At 43.8% G+C, this 20,142-nt stretch overlaps 1 protein-coding gene across 6 annotated transcripts in view; it reads left to right on the top strand.

Moving 5' to 3' along the window:
• ABL2 (ABL proto-oncogene 2, non-receptor tyrosine kinase) overlaps positions 1–20,142 on the top strand; it is a gene marked incomplete at its 5' end in the record, with an annotated part of 83,295 nt that extends 63,153 nt beyond the window's left edge. For 2 of the 6 annotated variants that reach the window (XM_080930737.1, XM_080930735.1), the window contains 9 exons: positions 1,382–1,654; positions 2,908–2,992; positions 4,472–4,649; positions 5,052–5,236; positions 6,173–6,325; positions 7,976–8,065; positions 11,134–11,307; positions 11,701–11,934; positions 12,247–20,142. In XM_080930737.1, the coding sequence (XP_080786863.1) occupies positions 1,382–1,654; positions 2,908–2,992; positions 4,472–4,649; positions 5,052–5,236; positions 6,173–6,325; positions 7,976–8,065; positions 11,134–11,307; positions 11,701–11,934; positions 12,247–13,421 (2,547 nt within the window). In that variant the 3' untranslated portion in view covers positions 13,422–20,142. Of the gene's footprint in view, positions 1–1,381; positions 1,655–2,907; positions 2,993–4,471; positions 4,650–5,051; positions 5,237–6,172; positions 6,326–7,975; positions 8,066–11,133; positions 11,308–11,697 lie in introns of all 6 variants that reach the window. The other 4 variants (XM_080930734.1, XM_080930732.1, XM_080930736.1 and 1 more) reach the window with 3 other exon arrangements.

Genomic DNA, 20,142 nt, shown 5'->3' with positions numbered 1-20,142 from the left:
CGTATACCTTAAGATACTGAATTTTATAGCATGTGCATTATAGATTAATAAAGAGAACTGACAGGAAGCAGACACTAGACAGACAACACATACCGTGTGATTTCCTTTCCATGCAGAACTAGGCCACATGCTGGAAGTGCACATAGTGAAAACCTACACAGCAGTGAGCAGCTGGCAGTACTCTGGGTGTGGGTGATGTTTACTGGGGGAGTTTATTTTGTGAAAGACCACATTCTCCACTTGTGAATTATGTACATTTAATACATAAAAATATAACTTTTCATTTATTTTTAAAAATTCTTTATTTTTATGAATAAATAAAGGGACATAATGGCACATACCCTAGAATCCTACTGGTTATGAAACTAAGGCAAGAAGACCGTAAGTTTGAGACCAGGCTGGGTTATATAGAGGGACTCTGTAAATTAGTCAGTTAATTAAAAAATAAGTCATACTCCCTTAGATGATAAAGCCAAAGACTGCTATCTTATTTTACACTTCTAACTAATTAACACAAATTAGCAAGCATCTTGTTAATAACTCTGAAATCCAATTATGTCTCTTTTTTAATGGCCTAGACATTTTAAAAGTGTGTTATAAAAGTAAGTAAAATTTATAATTAATTATGTGATATTAAATCAAAATTATACCCATATTAACCTTGCAATATCTAAATTAGTGGCTGTCAGTTTATGTTGTGAATGGATTGTAAATCATACTTTATTAGCTTACAAGGCGGATCCAGATTGCCTATTTTAATCACTTCTCTCAGGTTTGAGTTACTCAAGCTCTTGTTTGTGGCAGTGTCTAGCTTTAGCCCAAACTGACCTGGAGTCCCTGGTGTTTCTCCTCCAGATTCTTTGGAGTGCTGGCTTACACAGTTACAGTCCTGACTAGTGTGACTGATGTCCCTGCAGCTTTGCTGGACATCCTCATTCAAGGCTAATTCAGAAAGAACTGTAAGGATGATTACAACGGGATTAAACCGTTTCCCCTGCCCTAAGCATTAACACTTACTTTGCCTTAATTATGATAACCTCCTGGGGGCGCTAGTAGCACTAGCGTATAACCTGCAGTACTTACATTGGAGGTAGAAGCAGAAGCGTCAGGAGTTCAGGGCTAGCCAGAGCTACATAATGGAGGTGCCCATCTCAAGAACAAACAAAAAACCGGGCCAGGAATGTCGGTGCACACATCTGAGCTCTCTGAAGGCAGAGGCAGGTTGATCTATGAGTTCACAGACACACAAGACTACATAGTTAAGACACTGTCTGAAGAGAAGAAACAAACCCTTCCTTCCGTCTTCATGTCCCCATGGCAGTGAAATGCTTGCTTTTAAAAACGACTCTTCTCCAGTTGCTGACTGTTCTTTTCTCACCAGGTGTACGTGACTGCCGAGAGCCGCTTTAGCACTTTGGCAGAGCTTGTTCACCACCACTCCACAGTTGCTGATGGGCTAGTGACCACGCTACACTACCCAGCACCTAAGTGCAACAAGCCAACCGTCTACGGTGTGTCTCCTATCCATGACAAGTGGGAAATGGAACGAACAGATATCACCATGAAGCACAAACTTGGGGGCGGTCAGTATGGAGAGGTTTATGTTGGCGTCTGGAAGAAATACAGCCTTACAGTTGCTGTGAAAACACTGAAGGTAGGCTGCTGAGAGCCGAGTTTCCAGGCATCTTTGTGTGTGTGCTGAATCACTTGGAAAGATCAGAGTGCCCTTCTTCAACTTTGGAACACTTTCCACCCACTGGTGCCAAACACTTCAGCAAATGGTGGTGATTAACTTAGTGCCTTTGCTGACAGTGCGGGGGCAGATTATTCACTGCAGTGCAACCCACGTGTGGGAAAAGGGTTGTCTCCAGAGGCTGTTGATAGGGAGCTCAGTGAGAATTTAGAAGCAAATTATAAGTTCTGTTGAGAACAACAACCTTTGCTGGACAGAATTCGTCATGCACAATCTACATCATCACAAGCTCCCTGCTCTGGTCTCTATGCCTCTGCCTTTCGTTTTTCTCTTCCTCCTCATAATGAGAGACGCCCTTTTAGTTAAAGTAGAACTGACAGGGTCTCACTAAGTAGTCGATGTTGGCCTTCAAATCACCGTCTTCCTGCCTCAGCCTCCAGATGCTGTGCTTACAGGTGTCACTGCCATACCAGCTAGATCAAATTTTGTTTTTAAATGCACAGAAGCCCTTTCCCTGATCCTACTGTCTCTATTTTAAGTGTCCTGCTATAAAATCAGACATTGATGTGAGCTCTCACGGGTGGTAGTCAGCCCTGTTTCCTGAGCATACTCTGTGAAGGAAGCTGTAAGACTTTGTGGATGTGCTTTGTTCTTTCAGAACCATGGGCTCTAATCAGACCACCAAACACTAACCCACCAGAAGACTCAGTTCCCTGTTGTGATAGTTGTAAGATGAGGTTGTTGAATTTTACTTACTTTTTTATTTTTACTCCAGTGTCTTGACACTGGATAAATTTAAGGACATTATTCTTAGTTGTTCTTCTATAGAGCATATCAGATTGTAGCAAAAATTTTTAAGGCAATATGCTAAATATTCAAATGATCTTTTGCTTTAAAAAATTAGATAGATAGACAGACAGACAGACAGACAGACAGGTGTTTTGCCTGCATTTAAGTTCACCATGTGAGTACAGTACCCAGGGAGGCCAGAAGAGGGCATCACAGTCCTGGAACTGCAGATGATTGTGAGCTGCCATATGGGTTCTGGGGACCAAACTTAGGCCCTGTACAAGAGCAGCAAGTGCTCTTAACTGTCCACTGAGCCATCTGTCTCTCTTTTACTTTGATAACTGAAGTAGGCTTATGAGTTGACTTAATGAAAGCTTTGACCTCCCTTTTGTCTTTCCTACCCTACCTTCTCTTCCCTTTAACAGGAAGATACCATGGAGGTAGAGGAGTTCCTGAAGGAAGCTGCAGTGATGAAGGAAATCAAGCATCCTAATTTAGTACAACTGTTAGGTGAGAACCCTGACCATAGATCTCACAAGTCTGCACTCCTGTCCCAGTCTGTTATCTTCAGACCATGGTTTCTCGGGTTGTTTTATTTTGTTCCATTTGCTTTAGCACTGTGGTAGAAATGCTAGATGTAAATTGACTACAGTACATGTTATTCTGAGCTAGGAGTAGCGCAGTGATAGAACACTTAGCTAGTAAGCATCAAGTCTTAGTTAGTTAAGCTTAGTACTTCAGACACACATCTCATCTCATTTTAATCAGGCTTTAAAACAAAAGACAGTAGCCCAAGTTGATTACTTTTTTTAAAAAGAGCATTTTACTTTTTATTCATTTTGTATGTATCATGTTTTATCTGGGAAATATATACTTGTACAGTGTCCAAGGAAATCAGAAGAGGAGATTGGATCACCTGGAACTGGAATTACAGATGGTTATAAGCCATCTTGTTGGTGCTGGGAATCAAACCTGGGTCCTCTAGAAGAGCAGCCAGTGCTCCTAACCACAGAGCCATCTTTCCAGCCCCTTAAATTTTGTTTTTTACTTACTTATGTGTATGTTTTGCCTACATGTGTGTCTGTATACCACATGTATGCCTAGTGCCCTTGGAGACCAGAGGAGGGAATCAGATCCCCTGGAACTACAATTATAGATGATTGTGAGCTACCGTGTGGATGCTAGGACTCAAACCCAGGTAGACCCTCCAGAAAGAGCAGCCATTGCTGTTAGAAACTTTCAAGGTAGTATCAAAAAAAGTCATGAAATATTTTTATAAAACTAAGCAAAAGACCATTGGAAAAAACTGAATTAAAATTTGGTGACTGATCAGTTTATCTAAGCAGGAAATGGCTGTGCTGCAGTAGGTTAGTTTCTTTCCTGTTTGGCCTTCAAAGGAACCCGACTAAACATTTCTCCCTTTTAAAATTGGGCCTGTTTGTTTGTTTGTTTCAAGACAGGGTTTTTTTTGTGCAGCCCTGGCTGTCCTGGAACTCATGCTGACCTCAAACTCTGCCTTTGCCTTGCAAGTGCTGGGGTTAAAGGCATGTACCACCCCCCCACCATCATTTTCTTTGAATGTTCAAATTAAGCTAAGCTATCCCGAAAGAAAAAAAATTAATATGCTATTTGCCATATATTAGTGAAATCTTTGACTCTGAAACAGGTTTTTTTTGTTTGTTTGTTTGTTTTGTTTTGTTACAAAGCACAGGTAGAGGCAGGTGGTCTCCTTCACCATAAGTGAAGTGGTATAAGCTGCAAACAGTTGCAGGGAGTGTGGGCACATAACAGAACTCAAGAAACTTTGGTCTTATCCCTTGTCAAGTTAATATAAGGAACTACTTTGCTTCACAGGCAGATGCTGACAAGGTCTGTGCTTCTGCAGAGAACAGCACAGTGGAGACAGGCACCCTAACCAGCCTGTGTCTGAGTGTGTGTTGTATGTACTTCATAGAATGTGCTGAAGATTATCAAATTGTTCTTGGTCAGGCGTGTGTACCCTGGAGCCGCCGTTTTACATTGTGACTGAATACATGCCCTATGGGAACCTGCTTGACTATCTCCGGGAGTGCAGCCGCGAGGAGGTGACTGCGGTTGTGCTGCTCTACATGGCCACTCAGATCTCCTCTGCAATGGAGTATTTGGAGAAGAAGAACTTCATCCACAGGTGAGTAGGGAAGGTGAATGGAACACTGTCAGAGCTTTTTGACAAAGAAGGTCTTTGCTGGTCTAACACTACTACATCCAAGCCACTTGCTCCACCTAGTGGCCAAATTTTCAAAATAACATTTATCTTAAGGTTAAGCTTTTAGGAAGGATTATGTTGCTAACCTATGAAATCTAGCCCATTGTTCTTAAAAATAGAAATTTATTTTGTCCAGCATCTTTATTCTGCCTCCTTGTGGGTATTCAGTGCATGGTTTCTACTATGTTGGTGATTATCCTAAAGTATTCCAGTATAAGTTAGCATTTTCTTACCAACTATGCCTGCAGCAGAGAACCAATACATCTAGTTCACACCCATCTTACTATCAGTGGGAATAAATAACACAGGTTCTCTTTCCCATAGAGATCTTGCTGCGCGGAACTGCCTAGTGGGAGAGAACCATGTGGTGAAAGTGGCTGACTTTGGTTTAAGTAGACTGATGACTGGAGATACCTACACTGCTCATGCTGGAGCCAAATTTCCCATTAAATGGACAGCGCCTGAGAGTCTGGCCTATAATACCTTCTCAATTAAATCTGATGTTTGGGGTAAGGTTGACATAATTTCTTACATTTTTTTTTTCCCCTTTATCTTAAACATTAGCTGTGGCTGGCCTGGTGTTTACTAGATTATCTAGGGTAAAACTTGGGACAGTTCTTCAGACTCAGCCTCCTCAGTGCTAAGACCACGGATAATTTTCTTAGTTCTTCAGAGCTTTTAAGATGCTATGATAATAATAATATATATAATAATAATAGTAATAATAATTAAGACTGAGATAGGAGACTTGGGAGTTTGGAGTGAGGCCAGCCTGGGATACTTAGCAAGTTGAAGGCTAGCTTGAGCCACATGGGGCTGGCATAGAGTTTAGTGGTAGGGTACTTGTGTGGAGTTTCCCCAGCACAGGGGAAACTGTAATTGCTACAGTTGGGGTAGAGTAGTGGATGCCTGGAGTTCCAGCATGCTAGATGCACAGAGCCTTTGAGTGCACGAGTGTGAGACTTGCCTGGACAGTGGGACGAGACGACTTAGTGAGACGAGGCTTGGCATGGTGGCGCAGGCCTCTGAAGTCAGCACAGAGACGGCAGGATCAGGAGTACAAGTGCAGAGGCCATCCTGGGATATACAGTAAGTTCTAGGCCAGCCCGGACTGTGTAAGAGCCTGTCTTTAGTTAGGGCCAGGGGGGAGGGGAGCCCATGCCTTGAAAGAGAATCTAGTCCAGACTTTGTACTGGGTCATAGCAGCCTTTCCTCTAAAGCTCCATGCTTTTCATGTGAAGCTTTGCTTATTTTCGGAGTTCTATAAAAGTGAATGCACCTTATAAGGTCAGATAACATTTCATTTAGAATTAAGTCTTTGTCCTGGATCTACTTTCTGCTGCCCTGAGAAGTAGAGACTAATAAGAGAGATTCAATAGACCAAACTAGTATAGAAATTTGGGCTTGGGGCCAAATAGAAATACATTTTTGATTCTTTTACACAGCTTTTGGAGTACTGTTGTGGGAAATTGCTACGTATGGAATGTCACCATATCCAGGTATTGACCTGTCTCAAGTCTATGACCTCCTGGAAAAAGGATATCGGATGGAACAGCCTGAGGGATGCCCCCCTAAAGTGTACGAACTTATGAGAGCATGTAAGTGGTTTGCATGTTTGAGCTTTCAAAAAGGACCAGCAATAGGATGGTTAATGAAATGGGCACCATTTCTGCTCTCAGCCTTGTCAAACAGGTCTGGTCTTGCTAACAGTTAAAGAGCTTGTCGTTGACAGGCCAGTTGGTATAGTGCATAATAGATTTACCACTGAGTCTTATTGGAATCTTAAGAATAGTATTTAGTAAGACAATAAGAAGTTGAGTTTTCATAATATGTTTGAAAGATGGCTGCTTTCAGCTGGATATGAGTGGTTACTAAAGTAACCTCTACTGGTCTGGAAGACCTGCCTGAGTTCAAATCCCTAGTGACCACATGAGATGCCTGTCTCAGCTGCACACACCTGTAACCCCAGTATCAGGATCCCAAGAGATCCCAGAAACTCACTGGCCAGCCAGCACACTTAGCTGAAGTGACCAGCTTCTGGTTCAGAAGAGACCTTAGGTCAAAGGAATGAAGCATGGAGCAGTAGAGAAAGATGTCCTGTCCTTTCCTCTAGCTTGCACGTGCCTTACACATGGGCATCTTCTGTCTCTTTACTACACAGATAAAAAGCAGACAGTAATCTGCTGAGAACATGAACAGCACCATCAGGCTGCTCAGAGATGCACTGGCAGGAGGGTGTAGGAAGCGGGAGTGTGCTGTGCTCATGCCGTTCACACTGTCACCGCTGTTCCTACTGCAGTCATTTGTTTCCTTAAATTTCTCAGTTTATAACTCAAGTTTGAAAGGAACCTGGGCTTTGAGGGAGGGAGGTTCTCACTATGAAGCCTGAGCTGCGTGGAACTCACTGTGTCCAGCAAATTGGCCTTGATCTCAGCAATCCGCCTGCCTCCGCCTCCTGAGTGCTGCGATGAAGGATGTGCACGACCATGGCCAGCCAGTTTATTTTTAAAACTGCATTATTTATTTAGTTATGGGGAAAGTGTGTGTGTGTGTGTGTGTGTGTGTGTGTGTGTGTGTGTGTGTGTACACACAGTGCAGTATTAGTGTAGTAATCAAAAGAAAATTTTGATAAGTAACTTTTCTTATTCCACCGTGTGAAAGCCACTTGGGTTGTCAGGTTTGGTGGTAAGCACTTCTGCACTGACCCAGCTTGCCAGCCTTGTAGTTCAGTTTTCTTTTCTCTTCCTTTCTTCTTCCTCCTCTTCCTCCTCCTCCTCCTTCTTTCTCCTTTTTTTTTTTTTTTTTTTTTTTTTTTTGAGACAGGGTTTCTTTGTATGGCCCTGGCTGCCCTGGAACTCACTCTGTAGACCAGAACCAGAATGGCCTCAAACTCAGAGGTCCTCTTCCCTCTGTCTCCTGAGTGCTGGAAATGAAGATGTGCACCCCCGTCACCACTCTGTGATTAGTTAGTTCACTTCTATTAGAGTAAAACTTGCTATTTTCTAAACCTTCTCTCTGTTTTTTCCTCATTTTGTAATAGTAGGAATGGGAACCAAGGGTAAATTGGACCAGCACTAAGAGTAGGCACTCACACCTTCCAAGGCTGGAGCTGAGAGGTGGCCACTCATCCCACACTTGATGTACATGCTGTAAGCCTGCTAGGTACATGCCATGCACATGTGCCCGTTGCTTGGGATACCTGTGGGGATGAGTCCCTCGAGGAAGCTGTACGTTCTCTTCTGCTGCAGGCTGGAAGTGGAGCCCCGCTGACAGGCCTTCTTTTGCTGAAACCCATCAAGCTTTTGAAACCATGTTCCATGACTCCAGCATCTCTGAAGGTGAGTATTGGGGCAGAGGGTTGACGACTAGTGCTCAGGTGCAGGGTGATGAATGACTGTAATTTCAGATATAGAAAGCTCCGGCAGTTGCTGACGCTGAATTAACTTTTGGCCTTTTTTTATTCTCACAATACTGCTTTTTTGCCTTTTTAGTTCTGAGTTTGCCTATGTCACATTTCATACTGAAGTTACATTTTGATTTGAAATTTACTTAGTCTCTACAAAGAAAATCAATAATTTGAATAGTTCTTAAAGAACACGATACAAAGAAGATTTAAAAATAAGTGGGAAAATATTCTAGACAGCGGAGAGATGGCTCAGTACTTTCAGAGGGTCAGACAGCATTCAGTTCCCAGCATCCATCTGGGCAACTGACAAATGCCTGTGGCTCTGGCTCTAGAGCAGCATGTCTCAGCCTGTGGGTCACAGTCCTTTGAGGGTCAAGTAACCCTTTCACAGGGGTTGAACATCAGATGTTTAAATTCTAGTGCATAACAGTAGCCACGTTACAGTTTAAGAAAGAAGTAGCAATGAAATATTTTTTGGTTGGAGGTCACCACAATATGAGGAGCTATATTAAAGAGTCACAGTTTTAGGAACATTGAAAATTTTAGTCTAAAGGTTTCAGTGCCCTCTTCTGGCCTCTGTGGGCACCTGCACTCATGTATACTCACACTTAGAAACACACATATACACATAATTTAAAGTAAATCTTTTAAAAATATATGTCCTAACTCTAAACTGCATCTAAGGCAAGACACACACACACACACACACACACATACATGCAGAATCATAAAATTTTACTTCTAAAAATATAAAGAGTATTAGATTTATGTAGATAGATGTGAGGTCTGAGTTTAGCTTATAATACTGAAAAAAAGTAGGAACAACTTAAGCATCCAACAAACTCTTAATTATACACATATCTGAATACTTATATCTTTAGATATCAATAGAGATAGACCTGTCTTTACTCAAGAAATGGGTATGTGAACACAGCAAGTCTGTGGGCACACGCAGGAAGGTGCTTGCTCTTGTATGTAGTGTTGTAGAGATACCTGCAGAAGTCAAACAATGAGCAGATTCTGGAGGCATACCAGTCATCTCAGCCCTCAGTGAGTCAGGAAGAGCTCACATGAGACTATTAAAGTTAATCATCTGCCTTTTTGTGGTTCTTGGAGAGCTAAGAATACAGAATTCTTGGTTTTATCTGCCTATTAGATGCTGTGATACAGTTCTAAAGGGTTTTTTTTTTTTTTTTTTTTTGGTTTGTTTTTGTTTTTTTTACATATTTTCTTTCCCTTCTTAATTAAGTAGAATTGGTCTTTTAATTTCAAGTTTTAAAATGTTAGAAGAAGAAATCAAGAGAGTTGAGTTTTGTCTTCCTGTGATGATTTATCACAAGATAAGATGGGGAAATGGAAGTACAATATTGACATTTATGTAAAAGTATATTCATCTTTCCCTCAGTTTGTTCCCCTTCTCCACCAACTAACCAACTACAACAGAAACAAAACCTGACATTGAGCTGGGATGTCACTCAGGTGTTGGAGGGCTTATCTAACACTCAGGAGACCTCAGGTTCATGCCCAAGTACCAAAATTAAAGCAAACCTCTAAATTCAAAAAGAAAAGAAAACAAAATCAAAACCTGATTCTGAAAACAACACTCATTCGATTGGTGACCCTGGCTGATTTGACTCAGTCATGAGCTTTGTGGCTTTTACTGAAGCAAGAATACACTTTACTCTTTATTCTAAACAGAAGTGAAACAATCAGTTACATTGTATAAATCTGTTACCACTTGATGAGTTAATTACATTTATTTATGTGTGTTTATGTGTATGTATGTGTGTATGTGATGTGGGGGGAGGTAGAGAACACTGATTTTTTTCCCCACTTGAATGAAATGGAATAAATTTATATTACTCTCCTCCTTAGTGAAAACTGCTTCCCTAAAATAGAAATCTCTATAGACATGAGTCCCTTTTATTCAGCACGTGAACAATACTTAGCTTGTCCAAATGCCCAGTGAGCACAGGAAGCCATGAGCAACATCACTGGCCAACAGGAAGTACAGATTAAACCACGAGAGTCCCATGACATGCCTACCAGAATGAGCAGAAGTAAAGTTACATGCACTGTGGAGTAACAGCCTCCAGTTTTGATAAGCTTGTCAAGTAATCAGAGCATTTATACACTAGTAATGTGTGTGCCACATGTTATGGTGGTTATATTGGTCAGAGCCCGATGAAGATCAGTGTGCATCCCATGACCTAACCATTTGTATCAATTAGATGTACACAGAAGTTCATGAGTCATGGAACAAGTATCAGGTTGTTCCTAGCTACATATTTGTAGTAGCTCAAACTGGAAACATCTTACATAAACAGCGGTAGGAGGACAAATAAATTTTGGTAGTCTCACACATCAGAATACTTCATGGCAGTAAGAAAGAGATCCTGCCACATGCAATAACATGTAAGTCTGTGAGAATAACCGTGAGCAGAAGTTGTCCATAAGAGTGTATGTGGAGCTGGAAAGTAGTTCGGTTAGTGAAGTGTCTGGCACTCTGGTCAGAGGCCCCATGAGCCCAGATCCCCAGCACCCATGTGCGGAGCTAAGCATGGCAGCATGGACCTGTGGGAGATGGAAATAGCTCTCTGCTCGCTGGCCAGCCAGTCTGGCTGAAACTGAACTCTAGACTGGTGAAAGGTTCTTAAAAGGTAAGGTGGAGAGCAGTCGGGAAAGACACTTGGCATCAGCCTCTGGCACCCATGTGTGAATTGACAAATAAGACTTTATATGCCGATTTTATTTTTATGCTTTGTATAATTTATTTTTGCTACTTTCAAGATGACATTTTACCAAGGCTGGTCTCCTATTTCTGAGCTGAAGGGAGTTCCCCAGCCTCAGCCTCTGAGCAGCTGGGACTATAGCGCAGACTCCGTACCCAGTCGCACTTGTGAACTTCAGTACTCAGCTCTCCGTTTATTTTCTTCAATTATATGCCTTGGTGTCTGTCTTAAGATTCTTTTTTTTAACCAGATTTTGTCTTTCTTATAGAGGTAGCTGAGGAGCTTGGGAGAACTGCTTCCTCCTCATCTGTGGTTCCATACCTGCCTCGATTACCGCTACTTCCTTCCAAGACGAGGACCCTGAAGAAGCAGGGGGAGAACAAAGAGAACCTAGATGGGGGCCTTGATGCCTCCGAGAGCCTGGCCTCCAGCTCCGCACCAGGTAAGAGGGGTCAGAGCAGAAAGGTGCCCTTTAAGAACCAGGGCCCATGGCGCTGCTTGGCCTTGGGCCTGCATTGCCAATGTGGGCAGTCCTATCCAGCTCCATACAGTGTGCTACCAGCTCTGTTTTTTAGTCCCTGGCTCCCAGGTAGCTACTGGGTGATGGCATACACTTGTATTCTAGAGAAGGAATGAATATAGAACAAGCCAGCTGGTGTCACTAATAATGTACATATCACAGTTGGAACACTAGTCACTGAATCAGTAGTTTACTTGTGAATTTCCTGACTGGTGCCAACATCTGACATTTAATACAGATCGAACTTTCTAATTTACTCACAGTAACTGGCTCACCTCTTGTCTTTTCTGTTACTGATTGGCCATTTCTCAGCAGGGTTCATTAGAAGCACACAGGCCTCCAGTGGGTCCCCAGCTCTGCCTCGAAAGCAAAGAGATAAGTCACCCAGCAGCCTCTTAGAAGATGCCAAAGAGACGTGCTTCACCAGAGATAGGAAGGGAGGCTTCTTCAGCTCCTTCATGAAAAAGAGAAACGCCCCCATGCCCCCTAAGCGCAGCAGCTCCTTTCGAGAAATGGAGAATCAGCCCCACAAGAAGTATGAACTCACGGGTAACTTCTCACCTGTTGCTTCTCTACAGCATGCTGATGGGTTCTCTTTCACTCCCAGCCAGCAAGAGTCGAATCTGGTGCCAGCCAAGTGCTATGGGGGGAGCTTTGCACAGAGGAACCTCTGTGGTGATGATGACAGTGGTGGGGGTGGGGGCAGTGGCACTGCTGGGGGTGGGTGGTCTGGTATCACAGGCTTCTTTACACCTCGCTTAATCAAAAAGACACTGGGCTTGCGAGCAGGTAAACCGACAGCCAGTGATGACACTTCCAAGCCTTTTCCAAGGTCAAACTCTACATCTTCCATGTCCTCAGGGCTTCCAGAGCAGGATAGGATGGCAATGACCCTTCCCAGGAACTGCCAGAGGTCCAAACTCCAGCTGGAAAGGACAGTGTCCACCTCTTCTCAACCAGAAGAGAATGTGGACAGGGCTAATGACATGCTTCCAAAAAAATCTGAGGAAGGTGCTGCTCCAGCCAGGGAGAGACCAAAAGCCAAACTATTGCCCAGAGGAGCCACGGCTCTTCCCCTGAGAGCCCCTGATCCAGCCATCACAGAGAGTGACACTCCAGGGGTAGGGGTGGCTGGAGTGGCAGCTGCCCCCAAAGGCAAGGAAAGGAATGGTGGGACGCGACTTGCAGTCGCTGGAGTCCCAGAGGATGGAGAGCAGCCAGGCTGGTCTTCTCCAGCCAAGGCTGGAGCTGTCCTCCCAACCACTCACAACCACAAAGTGCCAGTCCTTATCTCCCCCACTCTGAAACACACTCCAGCTGATGTGCAGCTCATTGGCACAGACTCTCAGGGGAACAAATTCAAGCTCTTATCTGAGCATCAGGTCACATCCTCTGGAGACAAGGACAGACCCCGACGGGTAAAACCAAAGTGTGCCCCACCCCCACCACCAGTGATGAGACTACTGCAGCATCCGTCCACATGCTCAGACCCCGAGGAAGAGCCGACTGCCCCACCTGCAGGACCGCACACTCCAGAAACCCAGGAGGGAGGAAAAAAGGCAGCTCCAGGGCCAGTGCCCAGTAGTGGGAAACCTGGGAGGCCAGTGATGCCTCCACCTCAAGTGCCTTTGCCCACATCTTCCATCTCGCCAGCCAAGATGGCCAATGGCACGGCAGGTACTAAGGTGGCCCTAAGAAAAACCAAACAGGCAGCTGAGAAAATCTCAGCTGACAAAATCAGCAAAGAGGCTCTGCTGGAGTGTGCCGACCTACTATCCAATGCAATCACGGAACCTGTGCCCAATAGCCAACTGGTAGACACTGGGCACCAGCTGCTGGACTACTGCTCAGGGTATGTGGACTGCATCCCTCAGACTCGAAACAAATTTGCCTTCCGAGAGGCTGTGAGCAAACTGGAACTTAGCTTACAGGAGCTGCAGGTGTCTTCCACAGCTGCTGGTGTGCCTGGGACAAACCCTGTCCTTAATAACTTATTGTCATGTGTACAGGAAATTAGTGATGTGGTGCAGAGGTAGCCATTGTCAGCCTAGTGGGGGAAATGCACACATTCTGAGGGGAGAGGGAAAGGGACTCGTTTTCCTGTGTTCTCGTTCTCAAAAAGTGAAAGACTGATACTTGAGTGTTTATGTGAAGTACCTCAGATCCCTGAGTTCTCACGTTTACAGGTTCATCTCAAAACAGAAAAAAGGAAATCACATAAGTAGATAAAAAGTCTGTTTGGTGGAGCAGGGCAGTGTGGACAGAGTTGGAAACTGCACTGGGAAATAAGTGAGCATCATGTATACGTCATAAAAACGTGCGGCCCCCTCTATCTGAAATGGCCTGTGGCCTCCATTGGGCTGCTCTCGGTTGTGCTGTACCATGAAACAGGCCTTGACCTGGCAGGTCCTAGGGGTTATCACATTTCTGTTTACCCTGCAGATCCAGGGAATAGGAGAAAGCAAAGTGAGGGACATAGCAGATGTTTTATTCAAGGGTAGTGGAAGTGGCTATTGGTCTTGCTTCTGAGGTCATTGCTGTTATGACAAGAACTGCAAATTAGATTGCTAGAGTACTCAACTGAGAAACATGGCCCTTTCCTTCTGCTTTGTCCTGTTTACCATGGGTGTGTTGGTGCAGAAAGTACAGAATGCAGGGTAAGCTCAGCCAGGTGGACACCTCCAAACTCTCCTGCTGATGAGCAGCCACTTCCCTCACTCTTCTAGCATGTTTCTTGCTAGTGGGCCAGTATCCACCTGCTGCTTGTTGGTAGCTGTCTGTAAGCCATGGGCATAGGGTGTGGTCTTAGTTCTCTGTCCTTTGCTGGGCAGTCTTGTCTTCCTTCATTCCGGGCATTACCCAGCATTGATGTTGAAAATAATGCTCACTACAGGTTCTCATAGGAAAGCCCTTCTATGCCCCTGAACACTGACATTGAGCAGCTATACGTTTTCTTTAGTTAATTAAAATACCAAGCAGATACAGTACCTTTTTGAAACTGTGGCAGACCTAGGGACCCAAGACTGGGGAGCTTGTTCAGCCCATGTGGCTGCTTATACCTTTCCCCTTCTTTATACCTTAAACCCATCTGGGTGGATGTAGGAGAAGCCATTTTCACTGAGGGCTTGCCTCCACATATTTTCCATGTTCTTTTTCTTTGCTCACATTTCATCCCCAACCCCTTGTTGCACTTGGAGTTTGTGTTGGGAATATACTTTATTTATTTTCTCCTTTCATCTCTATTTTAAGAGTACGTAATAGGAGTAGGTTATTTTCAGGGAGCACCAATTAGGCCCAGAAACCTGAGGATTTAACCTGAGAATCCATTTTGCCCTTGAAAAATGGGCATTTCCTTTCCTTCATTACAGCCATGGGCGCTGCTAGAATAGCATGGAAAAAACAGCAGCAGTCACGTATCACTGACGGTTTGGGGTTGGGTCTAATTCCAGTTACTGATGTTGTTTTTAACTTTGTGAACACCCTTTTCATTCTTCAAAGAGAACCAATACAAAATACAGTGATTATTCTTCCAAAGGAACGTAGGAAGATGGGAATTGATCACCAAGCAGAGTTTTCTTCCCGACTCACTGATCCGCTGTCAAGTTGATGCCCGTCTTCTGGTCTATTAATTGAAGGCCATAGCCCACATTCTCAAGAGTATTTTGCAGACTAATATACCACTCCGAGAGCCTCTCTGGGAGGCTCTTAATGTTGTTACGTTAATGTTGGGTCGCTTTTCATTCTCTTTGCTGAATCATAAATAAAAAACTTTTGAACTGCTGTGCTTACAGAATCCTAAGGGGAAACTATTTCAAGTTGTATTTGGCATCCTTGACCAAGGAAGAAATTTAGTTTTCAGTTAGGAAAAGGAAATTTGGATGCCTGTCACTGCTGCTCCAGAGAAAGCTCAGGGTAAGAGGAGGCTTGGGATAAAGGAGACAGCCAGCCCTGCAGTGTTAGTGTGTTTCCACAGCTGCAGCCTGACAGCTAGGCTTCAGGTTAATGCCTCTGTACTCACTGAAAAGTCCCCCACCTTGTTTGCCACTGTTCTCCACATTGGATGCACCCATAAACTTGAACTTATTCTAGCAGTTAGCATTGAACATGTGGAGAGGAGGAACTGAAAACACAGGGCATTATTAATGCTGCTTTAACTATATCCCTGCTGTAGTGCCATGTCCTAAGGGATGATTGTTGTTTTGGGTTTGGGTCTTGCTTTTGTTTGTTGTTGGTTTTCCCCTCAGAGTTCTGAAAACAGGCTTGGAGAAACACTACTGAGTCTCTTGGCTGTCTGCTTTTCTTGTTCTGAGGTGCTGAGTCAAGGCCATGCCTCCCTCAAGCATCTGCCCTGCTCGCAGCGGGTTATCACTTAATCCATGAGTTGAAATGACTTTTCTTAACACTGTCATGAATAGTATTAAGTGTGTAGCACACTCTCTCCACACGATGCATGAACTGTATACTTTTCAGGGATTGAGGCCTCAGGCCACAGAGGCACTGTCAACTTGCTGTAGAAGAATTATTTAGGTTTATCTTGTATCTACCTGTAAGGGACCAGCTGAGAAAAAGGAAGAAAAAAGAGCAGGTTAAAAAGTTTGAATCTAAAGCAGAGAAAACTGCTTTTGGAAACAAAAATAAAGCAGGTGGCAAGAGAAAAGGCCCTTGTTGATGGTGTCTGGCAACCCCTGAAGCCATTGGACCTATGCATATCTTTGCGTGGCCCTGGCTTGATTCCTTTTCTATACATCACAAGTCTTGCGATTTCAGTTGACTTTCCCCTTTAAATGCAGTGTTTTGTATTGAATATGTCCGGATTATGCCTTACAGGGGGCTTTTTTTAAGCTTTGGGTACAGTTACATCTCACATTTTCAGATGACTCCCATTGTGATGTTCAGAGAGGCCTTTTGTATAAGATGCGTTGTTGGACTAGATTGAACATGGTACACCAAACTGATCTGGCATGTAAGAAACTGATTTGGTCATTTTCATGATGACCTTAAAAGAAGGATTGTGGATTGGAGGCTAGTTTCCGGCCTTGTTTTAAAGTTTCATTTATAAATGTTCCTGCTTAAATCCTACTTAAAGTCCTCCTTAGTTGAAAATTGGCTGGTAAAATAATTTCCTGTTAACGAAGACAGTGGGTTTAAGCCTAGGGGCACAGCATTACTAATGGTATGAGGTAATATTTATAGGATATAGCTCAGGTGCCTGGTGCAGTGACCACTCCATGGATGTTAACTGCTAGTATTAACTCCTAACTGGGAACACAAAAAAATCCTCTAGAGGTTTTTAAAGGAAAACTGATGAATTAGCCCCACTTTGCTGGAATCCCAGTGGGATGAGAGACTAGTGTGCCTCCCAAAGGTCTTCTCCAGGGTTCAGACACTCACACCACTGTCTGAGAACTCTGTGTACAGAGAGGGGACAGGAAAGGACAGCTGTCACTAGTCCATACCTTGGAGCAGTTAATGGCAGAGCTGAGGCTAGAATTCAGGAGTCTGACATTTTGGCATCTCTCCACAACCTGCTTGCCTTGTGAGATGCTCAGCTAGACAATCAGTATATATGGTGCTGCACACTTCTAAAGCACAGGTTCTGGCAGGCCCTGGCCAGGAAGGGCTTAAGATATATGGGTAATGGCAGTGTAGCTGGATAAGCCTTTAGTAGAGCTCCGCTCTGAAGAGAACTGTTCAGCACTGCTCTTCTTGACCTCAGACACACTCAGAGATCTGCACTTTGTAGTTGAAGAATACCAGCTTGAGTTGTTTAAAAACAAAAGAAGATTGAAAAAAAAAAAAAAAAAAAACACCTAGTCCTACATGTTTTTTGTTCAGAAAGAAATGTGTTGTTGACTGTCAGTTTAATGCGTGTAGTAGTGAACCTGGAAGCACCTGAGAAGCTGAGTTATGGATGTCTGAAGAGGATGAGCTGACCTGGACCTGCATCTAGAGACCCACCCACCCCTTTAGTTGTTACAGACGTACAGACAAAACTGCTAAATGAGCATGTGAAGACACAGCCTGTGTTTGCTGATAGTTCAGAGCTGAGCAATTTCATTCAGAAAATTGGGGGTCAAGTGTTTGGTTTAATTCTCTTCTTTAGGAAGTAGTCAAATGATGGCATGTAATCCAGCAGTAAAGAGGCTAGGATGAGAGAACCTGGGTTCTAGACCAGCCTGGGCTATAGTGAGACTCAAAGAGGAATGGATTACTCCCCTTGGAGCCAGTAGCTCTTCCAGGCCCTCTTTCTCGTGAGCAGTCATCTACTACATGCTCAGCTCTTGGTGGCCTTGCTGTGGTAGGAGCAGGCTCATTTCTTGTTCATGTTGACACTTCCTTTTTAAAATTAATGTCTTGGGGGGAGCAGGATGTTGGGGGTAGAAGACTGATGTACTTGGAAAAATGTTAGAATTTTCTACCAGTTATAAATGCCATTGACATTTATCATCTCTCCTTAAAAAAAAAAAAAAAAAAAAAAAGGTAGCTGAGCTTAAATCACCTATTAGAGTATCATATACTCAAGTAAATCATGTGGAGGTAACTTACATAGAGCTGTACTTTGTTCCGCCCCCCCCCCCTTTTCTCTACCTTTGCTAGTGATGCTAGTGATACCCTTTTCATTAGGCTGTATCTTCGGGGGAGGGCAGAGTCATCTTTACTTCTGTTCTCAGCGATCGGTGCCATCACCCTTGCATGTATAAACTTGCTTCATCTGAATCTGGGATACATCTTTTTATGCCCTCAGCATCTGCTATGGCCAGTACTTTCTGTGTTTCTTGTCAGCTGCTTTAGCTTTGTAAGCTGGTAGCCTAGTTCTTTAAAAATGCCTGTTTCTGTTTGGATTTGGTGGGTGTGCAGGAGCCTAGAGCAAGGCAGTTCCAAGGGAACTTATGCACAGACTAGCTGAGGCAGCCTAAAGGTTCCTGTGGCTCCCATTCTGCCATTGCCTCTGAGGCAGAGAGGGAAGACCTTGGGATGGTCCTAAAATTTGGTCTATTCCTAAGTCTTGTGCATAGAGTTCTAGTTTTCCAGCTTAAGGGGTCAGGAGTGCTTAGAGTAGTGGTTCCTGTTACCTGTGCTGATCACAACTTCAGCTGCCGCCCTTGATCCTGCTGCTGAGGCGGCTGATTCAGCTCACCTTGCTCCATTGCCATATGTTTGTGTTCCATCTTGACTGTGTGATGATAACTCTCCTTTTGGACTAGCTCCCTGGGTGCCTCCAGAGGACCCTGGATGAGGTCTGAGCAGTTTATCTTGATTAGAAGCTAACAGAAGTCATCCTCAGAGAGTTGTGCCATCAAAGGTGAGTTACTGAGTATTGCTAGGAGAAATACTTACTTGCTGGGCTAGTGTGCATAACTGTTGGTTCAGATTCCCCATCCACCTCCTCTCCGCACACTGGCAGATTGCTGCTGCACCTTTCTCCATCCTATGTGATAGGCTGAGGGAAGGAGGCCCTTCTGAACCAGCATCTGCCTCACATACTTCTTTGCTCCATATACACCTATCAATCTGAGACTGTTTACCGTCCTAGATAATAATATTCTTTATTTCCCTGGTGCTGATAAACAGTAACACAGTAGCAGAACCCTGTTAGCCAGAGAGGACAGGAGAGAGGCACACTAGTGAATCTGCAAAGCTGGCATCATCTAAGGATAAAGTATGTCCACTTTCCTTGGAGCGTAGCATCTTGAGTTAACTGTTTCGAGAGCACGGGCCCTAACCCTTTAAGAAATGGAGAGGAGACATTGTCAAATGCTAGCAAGGTAGTGATAGGAAATATGGAGAGTTCTGTGGGTGGAGCCTGCTTGCTTAGGTTTGTTTCTGAGTTCCTGAATAGCATTTTAGCGTTTTGTTTTTAGCGACCATACAATTTAGGACCAGTGGGACTTCATTAAAAATTTCACATACCTAAGTTCCTAATTTTCAGCAGATATAAAGTGATGTGTCTCTTGTTGAATCAGGACACTGCAGGGGCTGCAGTGCTCTAGGGCCACTAGTTCCCACATTATCTTTGGTATTCTTAAGACCCATGCTGTGTTGTGAACAACAAGAATGCTGGTGGTCAGGGCCATGCGAACGTGCGTTCTTGATCTTTGTGGCCAGTTTCCACTGTGCCACTTGAACTCCATCATGAGAAGCGTTTGCTGAGACCTTGAGAAATTACTTTCAGGAAAATGAGGATTCAGAAGCCAAGGGAAGGTGAGGTGCTCCCTGCAGCTCCTCATCACCTCTTTCTGAGGGCAGAGGCAGTGGCTGGTGAGTACACTGCACACACAAACTCCTTTGTAGACTCTGCACTACTTCTCCTTTCAGTCTGACTCTGTAATGACTATCAGTGGAGCTGACTTTGTGTTTGCTTGATAAAAGTAAATTTGAACATTTTGTGGTGATTGATAGAACTTTGTCCTAAAACTTGCTAATTCAGACTCTTTTAAAACTCTAATGTTTATACCAAAGGTTGCACTGCAGGCATAGGTAGTACACAGAGGGTGACGCCCACGGTGGGCATTGTGTACATTGCTGAGGGGACACAGTGCCCAGTGAGACCATATGGAATTTTACTAAAACATGTCAGTCATGGGTCACACTACCACTGTTGTCAAGTATTTGTTCTTAATTGTTATTGTAATATATTTTCAATTGTTTTTCTAATTTAATTTTCTCACTCTGTTGTCTGACTGTGAACTGCTAACAGTGTTAAAAACTTGATGTAAATAAATGATGCCCCTGGCGGGGACTGCTTCCTGCCATGTC

This window comes from Micromys minutus (genome assembly GCF_963924665.1).
Source record: "Micromys minutus genome assembly, chromosome: 1".
NCBI classification, from domain to species: Eukaryota; Metazoa; Chordata; class Mammalia; order Rodentia; family Muridae; genus Micromys; species Micromys minutus.
This window is presented reverse-complemented; position numbering and strand designations above follow the sequence as displayed.